Source organism: Panthera uncia (assembly GCF_023721935.1).
Source record: "Panthera uncia isolate 11264 chromosome A3 unlocalized genomic scaffold, Puncia_PCG_1.0 HiC_scaffold_12, whole genome shotgun sequence".
NCBI lineage: Eukaryota > Metazoa > Chordata > Mammalia > Carnivora > Felidae > Panthera > Panthera uncia.
The window spans coordinates 37,596,276-37,606,222 of NW_026057579.1; the positions used below are offsets into that span (position 1 = coordinate 37,596,276).

A 9,947-nucleotide genomic window follows, 5' to 3' on the forward strand; every position below is an offset into this window, starting at 1 on the left:
ACCTCTAGAGGCTCCGCCCCTGAGACACCAGCCCCTCCCACCTCTACAGACCCCGCCCCTGAGACACCAGCCCCTCCCACCTCTCGAGGCTCCGCCCCGAGACACCAGCCCCTCCCACCTCTACAGGCTCCGCCCCTGAGACACCAGCCCCTCCCACCTCTAGAGGCTCCGCCGCTGAGTGAGACTCGGCATTCAGGGCCTACCTAGACTCTCGTCACACCTGCTCCAGCACAGCGGGCACAGCGGTAGAGGGTGTCCCCCAGGGCCCCCGGTGGGGCCTCCCGGCCTGACCTGTCTGGATGTCCGGTCCCCCTCCACTCGCTGCCCCTGCCGTGGTGCCCAGCTCATTTACACACAGAGACTGCCCAACCTGTGAGGTTAGTGCAGCTCTACTGAATCACCCCACTGAGTGAAAGTATCTCTAAAGTTCCTTCGCCAAGAATAACACCGACCCGCGTCCCCGGGGTTCACCCTGGGGTGTAAGAGTGAGCTGCACGTACCCTTAACACGGGTGACAAGGTTTGGGCATCTCACGGTCTCCCCAGCACTACTTTTTAGACGAGGAGAGGAAAATGTGCTGTTCCGGGTCCTCTGAAGGAGACGAGGAGGCAGCGTCCACGTGGGGCAGGTGGAGAAGGGTCAGGAGGACTGGGACTGAGCGGTGGAGAGCCCCTTCGGCGTCCTGCTGAAGGCCTGAGGCACCATTAGACGCAGGGGACAACTGGCCGAGAGGCACCGGGACAGCAGAGCGAAGCCGGGAGGCAGCCCGGTGGCTTTGGACTCGGACAGACCAGGGCTCGCCTCCCAGCGCTCACTGTCCATGACTTTGCCGGGACTATCTCACCTCTGAGCTGCCATCTGTGAACGCCTGCAGCGGGGACCATACACCTCGCAGGGTTTGGGGGAGAGAACGTTTTATAAAAGGCACAATGCCGTACCTGCCACACAGGGATAAATGTTCAATCCAATAAACATGAGTCTCCCAACATAGAGACGCAGAGACGCAGAGAGACGGAGGTGGGGAGAGAATGGAGAGGGACAGACCACAGACCATCTGGCATCTCAGTCTCATCACGGCCCGGATAGAATCGCCGACTGTTCCCACAGCCCACTGACCGTCCCCAGACTTCCCGGTCTCAGGAACCGGTGCCAGCACAGACCCATGTGTTTAACCACAAAATCTGGGGACACCACTGTGTCGTCTCCTCCCTTACACCCCGCATCTCTCAATTCTGCCTCAAAACCGTATCCCTGGACGCGTTCACTTCTTGCTGCCCCCACCGCTGCCACACTGGCCCCGCGGCCCCATGTCTCCGCAGCTCGCCCCCCGCCCCCCACAGTCCCTTCCCCACAAGGAGCCGCGGTCCTGGTAATCACCCGTCGCGATGGGCTGCCCCCTGGCTTAGAACCCCAGTGGAGGAAACAGCGGCAGACACACGACAACCCCACCCCTCCCTTCCTCCCCACGCCACAGCCCGCGTTTGCCTTCTTCCAAACATCAAGCTTGTTCCTGCACTAGACCTGGGCCTGGAATGTTCTCCCGGGTCTTAGCACAGCTTGCCCTTTCTTGCATTAAGAAGTCAACTCAGAAGCAGTTCCTCAGCGACCCTCCCGGACCAATATGGCCATCGTAGCATGTAACACCGTCTAATAGTTTTGTGTTTATTTATTTACTTATTATTGGTTCCTCCTCATAGAATCAAAGCCTCCTGAGAGCAGGGACCTCGGTCGTCATGTTCCACCAAGGACCCCACTGCCTGAACAATGAGCTGCCCACCGCAGGAGTTTGAGAAGTATGCCGTGAATATGGATGAATGAATGACGGATGAATAAATGATAAATGCTTCGGTGGCAGGTGATAAACAGCTCTGATACTCCAGGAGGAGTCCTGGAAAAAGTGAGGTCACTGGAGATTGTGGTAATGCACACGTCCGTCCACTGTCACCCTCTTGTCACGTTATACACAAAATTACTTTCTATGTAGGAAATTATACACACCTGCATACCGTTAGCCAAAAAACCAAAGCCGTATCAGCAATACCACGAATTTACTGACCTGGTTTATAACAGAACAACAGAAATTATTCCCTGCAAAATTCTATTAAGGTACAGCTACCCTAAGAAACAGCTTTCTGGCTGATGGCATAAAATTATGGAAACAGCGAGCTAATAGCTTTTTTTTACGTGTTAATGATTCATTAACCCTGCTATCACCAGCCTAATTAAATAACCCCAGCAATTAAATACGTGATTCTGGATTTTTTTTTTTCCTGCATTTCACGTGATCTCCTACGAAAGCACACGTGGCTTTCTGTCACTGCCCGACGGGGACGACAGCTTCCGACATGGTGTCTCACTCACCTGCCGAGAGGCTGAGGGGCTCAGTGGGCTTTCGGGCTCCGTAACCAACAGTCCGAGGTAAGTAAACCAAATCCGCAGCAATGCCGGAAGACGCCCGAGGTAACCACAGGTGTGTTTCCCCGAGTGGCAGCCGTGGGTTACTGAACGCCTGCTCTGCGTCACAGTACATTTGTGCCCAGTCCTCAAAACAACCGGGCAAAATACCCACATGGTGACCAACCAAAGCCACTATGTAATCTCCACAAGGACACACTGTCACTAAGTGTCCTGGCCATGACAGGCCATCAAAAATACCTTATGGTAGATTTTAGCCCATTGGGAATTGGAACCTATACCGGCGTGGCACTTGGGAGCCTGCGTCCGCGTCGTCCGCGATCCCAGCCCTGGTTCCACCACCTTCTCCTCACACCACCGTGAAGAGGTTGCTGTGCCCATATCCTCGTGTGTGAATGCAGATCCGCTTCTGGGAGGGACAGCGCCAGAGGAGATGACGCGTCGCGAGGCGCTGAGCAAAACGCCAGAAATGAGTGAAGAGCTTTTGGCGGTTGTCATTGTTGTTGGCCTCCGAAGTCCTTGGTCTTTGCGCCCCATCGAGCCTCTCCAGCTACCCTCAGTGAACATCCTCCCAGCCTTTTCCATGCAAAACTTCAAACCAGAAAGACTCAAGGGAGTCTGGCACCGAGAAAAGACCTCGTCATGGAACCGTAAAGGGAGGATCTCATAATTAGCGAACGGCGCTCGTCGGGGGTCTGGAACGTGCAAGCTGAATTAACAGAGATGGCCCCTACGCCACTCGACAGTAGACGCTAAACACACACACGGTCGCCACAGATCACAGAAACCCTACGGAAGGTGCAGTGGGCTCCGTATGGTTCATGTAATTCATTGAGGAAAAGGTCATCCTGGACCACCTCTGAAGTCACTTCATTTCCCATTCTGTGATCCTCTGAGTCAAAAAAATAAAAATAAAAAATCAGCGTCACTCCTTCCCCAAAACGGCCAAGAATCTCCCTAGGTTAGGCATTCTGGAGCAGTGTGCAAGGGACGGGAGGGAGAGTCAGGCCGACGGGAAGTCGCCCTTCATCCACCCCTGCACCGTTACCTGTAGAAATGGGGCAAATCTGGGCAAACCCTCAGCACCTTTGCAGCCCTCCCCCTGCATTACACTGCATTGTACTCTCGAGGGGGACGTCAGGCACGTGTGTCCAACACATGGTTGGGGAGATGGGTTTTGAGCCTTCCTGGTCGTGATGATGATGAATTTTTATTTCCCGTGTTTTGGAAAATGTTGAGATATTTTTACATTAAAGAAGAAGAAGAAGAACCATGACTGGGGTTTTGTAATTGACTCAGCTGATATCATGCATCCATGAAGCTCTCTCAGGGTCTAAATGTTAAGATGTCACCCGCTCTGGGAAGCTGGGAAGGACGCAGGGGCGCCTGCCCAGGCCTCACTGAGGGTTTCCCGACTGAGACGCCGTGGGCGGGGCCGGTCCCCCGTCTGGCATCCTGCGTGTCCTCTACGACAGCGACAGAGGCTGAACTGAGCCATGGGGAGCCGTGAGTGGAAGGGCTGCGGATCACCCCGGCGCCTTCCCCGGGACGCTTGCGGGGCTTGAGGACCAGACATTGTGTGGAGTCAGCAAGGCAGTGGTCAGAGAAGAAGCCAAGAGCTCTTGACCTCTGACAACAGCGGGGACTTTGGAGCCTAGCAACGACAGACATAAGAGCGACTAGGATCAACGGAGGTCTTAACTCCCTCCTGGCATTTTGCTGAGCAGCGGGGAATGCGTCACCTCGTTTCGTATTACTTGTACCAAGAGCAGTGGTGTTTCCCACGTAATTACTCCTCCCGAATGCCATTCAAGGTTTTGTATTTCAGATCCTATTGGATTAGTGATTTCTTTTGTTCTATTGAAAGATGCTTTATCTTCCCCAAACTAGTTGGAATTGCCAACGGCCCCTCGTACACCAGTATCTCTCCCTCACCCCCCTGATCACCATCTCAGCAAACCTCAGGCCTCTTTCTCAAACGGAGGGGGGAACAACACGCAAAGCGAGTAATCAACCAACGAGTGTCCTTGGAGTGAGCCTGACATTCAGAGGACATCCTTCAATCACTCCTTTCGTAAAAATAAAATAGTAACCAATGAGAACAACCACTCCTACTGGCCTGGTGTTGACCACCTACATTACCTGCAAAGCCTCAAACGATGGCAGATGAATACAAGAACTGAAAAGGAAGAAAGAAGGGTGAAACTATGAGGGTGGAGAATTAGGGAAAGTGCAAACAGAAGCTGGGAAAATAAGAACGGAAGTAGGGACACCTGGGGGGCTCAGTCGGCTGAGTGTCTGACTCTTGGTTTCAGCTCAGGCCTTGCTCTCACCGTTCGTGAGTTCAAGCCCCACATGGGGCTCCATCCGACAGTGCAGAGCCTGCTTTGGATCCTCTCTCTTTCTCTGCCCCTCCCCTGCTCATGCTGTCTCTGTCTCTCTCTCAAAATAAATAAACTTGGGGAGCCTGGGTGGCTCAGTCGGTTAAGAGCCTGACTTCGGCTCAGGTCACGATCTCGCGGTCCGTGAGTTCGAGCCCCGCGTCGGGCTCTGGGCCGACGGCTCGGAGCCTGGAGCTGCTTCGGGTTCTGTGTCTCCCCGTCTCTCTGCCCCTCCTCTGCTAGTACTCTGTCTCTGTCTCAAAAATAAATAAACGTTAGTAAAGAAAGAATAAACTTAAAAAGATTTTTTTAATAAAATAAATTTTAAAAAAGAACGGAAGCATGGTGAGGGTGAGTGCTCCCGAGCACGTGTGCACTTTGTCAGTATCCGTGTGGTCAGAAGGGACCAACTCTGCCTGCATGTTGAAACTGTGCAGTTAAAAGAAACAGGGAAGCTGCTGATAAACGCTATCCCCGTCAGCCTCCACGATGAGCCTCGGGAAAGCGGGTCCACCGAGCAAAGTCGGCAGAGAGGGGGTGAAGGAAGCAGGCGAACACGCCAGCATGGCACCGGGGCTGTGGCGTGTGCCCGAGCCAGCCGCGCCCCATCGGCCTGACGCCAGGACTGGAGTCTCCATCGTTGGGCCAACGTGTTGTCCCCAGAGTGTCCCTGACAAAAATGCAAATGTGTCACATGGCGGAGAAAAGAAGTCAGCTCCCTCCTGCCACAACACAGCAGAAACCACCCATGAAGGATGGTGCCCTGGGAGGGAAAGGCGCTTGGGAGCACACAGGAGAAGGATGTCCCAAAGAGAAAGGGCAGAAAGCAAGGGTGCAGAGACCGTCACCCCAAATAGAAGCCTGTCTCCCTACACATCAGAAGACGATACAGTTCCAAGCAGAATCAAGGAGGGGCGCCCGGGTGGCTCAGTTGGTTAAGCGTCTGACTCTTGATTTTGGGTCAGGTCGTGATCTCACTGGTTCATGAGATCGAGCCCTGAGTCAGGCTCTGTGCTGACAGCGTGGAGCCTGCTTGGGATTCTCTCTCTGGCCCTCTCCCGCTCTCTCTCCCTCACTCTCTCTTTAAATAAATAAATAAACTTTTTTAAAAAAACAGAATCTAGGGGCACCTGGGTGGCTCAGTCGGTTAAGCGGCCGACTTCGGCCCAGGTCATGATCTCGCGGTCCGTGAGTTCGAGCCCCGCGTCGGGCTCTGTGCTGACGGCTCGGAGCCTGGAGCCTGTTTCAGATTCCGTGTCTCCCTCTCTCTGACCCTCCCCCGTTCATGCTTTGTCTCTGTCTCAAAAATAAATAAACATTAAAAAAAATTTTTTTTAAAAAGCAGAATCCATGAAATAGAAAACAGAACAAAGAAATGGAGAAACACAATGAAACCAGAAGTTGGTTCTTTGAGAAGATTGATCAAATTGATAAAACAGAACAGACTTGGCAAGAAAGTACAGAGGAGACACAAATGACCAGGAATGGCAGGAATGTGGGAGGTCACGTCACCAGAGGTGATATTAGTTGGATAAGAGAACAACTTCATGCCAGTGGACAAATTAAATGGACAATTCAAAGACACAGGCTAGCAAAGTTTACTCAAGAAATAGACAATCTGAGGAGCCCTCTATCACCTCAGGCAGTTGGATTTGTAGTTAAAAACCTTCCCACAAAGACAACTCCTGGCCCAGCTGGCTCCACTGGTAAATTCTACCAAACACTCAAGGAAGAAACAATACCAAAACCAGAGGAAAACACTGCAAGGATTTAAAAAACTACGGACCAACATCCCTCCACGAACATAGTTGCAGAAATTCCAAACAAAATTTTAGCAAATAAAATCCAACAATAAAGAAAAAGGACAAAATTTCATGAGTGAGATTTGTCCCAGGAATGCAAGGTTGAGTTAATATTTGAAAATCCATCAGGGTGCCTGGGTGGCTCAGTCGGTTAAGTGTCCGACTTTGGATCAGGTCATGATCTGACCATGAGTTTGAGCCTCACATCGGGCTCTGTGCTGACAGCTCGGAGCCTGGAGCCTGCTTTGGATTCTGTGTCTCCCTCTCTCTCTGCCCCTCCCCTGCTCACAATCTGTCTCTCTCTCTCTCTCTCTCTCTCTCTGTGTGTCTCAAAAATAAATAAACATTAAAAATATATAAAATAAAATATAAAATAAAATAAATAATGACAAAGCAGAATGACTCAAAGATCTGCCGATAGCAGTAGCTTAAATAATTATGATAGATTCACACGATGAAATTATTAAAACATGTTGCAGAAGACCATTTACTTAATGAGATAATGGTCACAAAATATAGTAAATAAAAAGCAGACTAGAAAATAGTGAGCATTGATGGATCCTAATTCTGCAGACATATATACACATATGTACGCATGTACTGTGTATGTGTGTGCTTCTGTGTATACCTACTTGCTACGTGTGCATAAAAAAGCACCTGGAAACAGACATGACAAAGTCCGAGCACTGACCTCTGAGGGGTATTGTGGATGACCCCCCGTTCTCTTCATGGAGTTATCTGCACAGCTTCTTGGCACTTTTTCTCAATAAGGACTCCTTTCATAATCAGATTTTTTTTAATGAAAAAGTGTATACTCCTAAAGAGAAATTACAGAACTCTTTGGGGCGACTACAGTCCCATTGGTGTGAGGACACAGAGGTCCCCACTCCAGAGCACTTGCTATCAGGCACCTCGCCCAACATTTCTGATCAAAGCCTCCTCAGCTGGAAAGCAAGGGGGGTTGACAACATAACCCGGAAGCTGCCTTCCTGTCCTCCAGGGCTAACTGCTCGTTCTAATCACAGCGCCGAAATGCACTCAGGGTACGCGTAGACTGAACTTGAGGGGAACTTTTCAGAATCGTTGCTTACTCCCCGTGCCTGCCCCACCTGGAGATGGGAAAGCAAGTGCCCGGGTGTTAAGAATAATCATACACCATGCCCACTCTGTTTATTAAGGTGGCCCTGACATTCAGTCACTGCTGGAATTGTTTCTTTTTTTTTTTTAACTTTATTCATTTTTGAGAGACAGAGCATGAGCGGGGAAGGGACAGAGAGAGGGAGACACAGAATCGGAAGCAGGGTCCAGGCTCCGAGCTGTCAGCACAGAGCCTGATGCGGGGCTCGAACCCACGAACTGCAAGATCATGACCTGAGCCGAAGTCTGACACTCAACCGACTGAGCCAGCCAGGCGCCCCTGGAGTTGTTTCTTATTGGAGACTTGCCCGCCTGCCCTTGGCAAGTTACAGTAGAAGGTGGGGATGTACGACCTGACTCATCGCACTGCCCTGAAATGCAGACTCTGAGGAGACAGCTAAATGCTCTGCAGGCTGGTGCTGGAGCTCCAGGGCTGTCCTTTACCAGAACTCGGCTGCAGATTCAAGGGCACACTGAAACCCTGCTTCTCTAAACTGTGGAGGAAGAAGGCCAGCACTGATCTCTTTCTGGAACATTATGCATATTTCACCATTCGGTCCTCACACCGGTTCAAGGAGGAGAAAACAAGAATACCAAAACCGGAGGCACCAGGGTGGCTCAGGACGAAGTGCCCAACTCTCGATCTCATCTCAGGTCATGATCTCACGGTGAGTGGGATCGAGCCCTGCATCAGACTCTGCGCTGGCAACACGGAGCCTGCTTGGGATTCTCTCTCTCCCTCTCTTTCTGCTCCTCCCCTGCTCTCTCTCTCTCTCTCTCAAAAATAAGCATTAAAAAAAAAAGAATACCAAAAGCACCACTTAGAGAATAATCTCAAAAATCTCCTCTTTGAAATACCCAACAAAATGACAAGTCGATTTTTTAAGAAAATTTTACATATTATATTATTAAATATATGATTCATATTTATACCATATATGATATATAAGAAATATAATATTATGTATATTATATAGTAATAATATATAGTAAATATATTATTATATTTACATATTATATTATATAGCATTCTAAATCATATTATAGTCTAAATATCAGCAGGATATCTTGCTTAAAACTTAGCAATTTTTGTTGCTTATTTTAAAAGGTAGATCTCTTATTTTTTTTATTTTTTTAACATTTATTCATTTTTGAGAGATGAGAGAGACAGAGCATGAGCAGGGGAGGGGCAGAGAGAGAGGGAGATACAGAATCCGAAGCCGGCTCCAGACTCTGAGCTGTCAGCCCAGCACAGAGCTTGACACGGGGCTCGAACCCGTGAACCATGAGATCATGACCTGAGCTCAGGTCCGACACTTAACGGACTGAGCCAGCCAAGTGCCCCAAAAGCTGAATCTCTTTTATACATATTAAATGGAGTTTTTGTTTTTGTTTTTGTTTTTTTTGGCTAAGAACCAGGTGATGTGAACAGAGCGAGAGAAGGTTCCACACTACAGAGCTTTCAAATGTGTATCAAGCACAAAAATGTTGAGAACTTGGGGCAAATCTTTAAATTGAGCATTATACTTAGCTTCAACGTTATGTAAATTAAAATAGCTTTTCCTGACACCCATCTTTCCAAGTCCCCCGTAACAAAAGAAAAGTGAAAAGTTTCAGTAAATAATTGCACAGTGTGTCACAGACGACTATCTTTCTAACCGTGGTCTTAGGGTATTTTTACTGACTTCCATCAAGTTAGTTACTTAGGGGCTTCGACAGGTATGACAACCCCGCACAGTGGATTCGGGTTTCCAGAGCAACGGGCCTTTAGAGGCATTCCCTACAAAATGCTAGTCTTCTAAAAGTGACATTATTCAACAGTGACATTCGGAGTTTTCCCAGATCATCCAATTTATCCTGTTAGTCATTAGCACCAAACACTTACTTCCTTCAACTTGCTCATCTTTCCAGGTTTCCTGGGAACTATATGAATATAACTGCAAAAGAAGAAAGAAAAACCTAATTAGAAAGTAAATAATTTAGGGGGGAAATGTGAGCCTCTTCAGAGAGGACTCCTTCTCAGCACTCGGACCTGCAAATCCACAGCAACTTGAAACTAAAGTCAAGAGTGCCAGTCTTCCGTCGACATAGAACAGCAGTGTCACGGTGGGACATTATGGACGGTGTCCCACTGGCTGCCATCGGCATGGCCCATGGAACACTGTCACCTAAATGGCACTCTCCTATAACGTTATTAATCAAAAAGGGACCC

The 9,947-nt window shown here is 49.4% G+C and overlaps 1 protein-coding gene across 1 annotated transcript in view; it reads right to left on the bottom strand.

The window, feature by feature from the left end:
* The window catches only part of DCDC2C (doublecortin domain containing 2C), a 71,759-nt gene extending 62,089 nt beyond the window's left edge, over positions 1–9,670 (bottom strand). The window contains exon 1 of the mRNA XM_049652602.1: positions 9,621–9,670. Within this exon, the coding sequence (XP_049508559.1) occupies positions 9,621–9,638 (18 nt within the window). The 5' untranslated portion in view covers positions 9,639–9,670. The remainder of the gene's footprint in view (positions 1–9,620) is intronic.
* Positions 9,671–9,947: the final 277 nt, after the last annotated feature.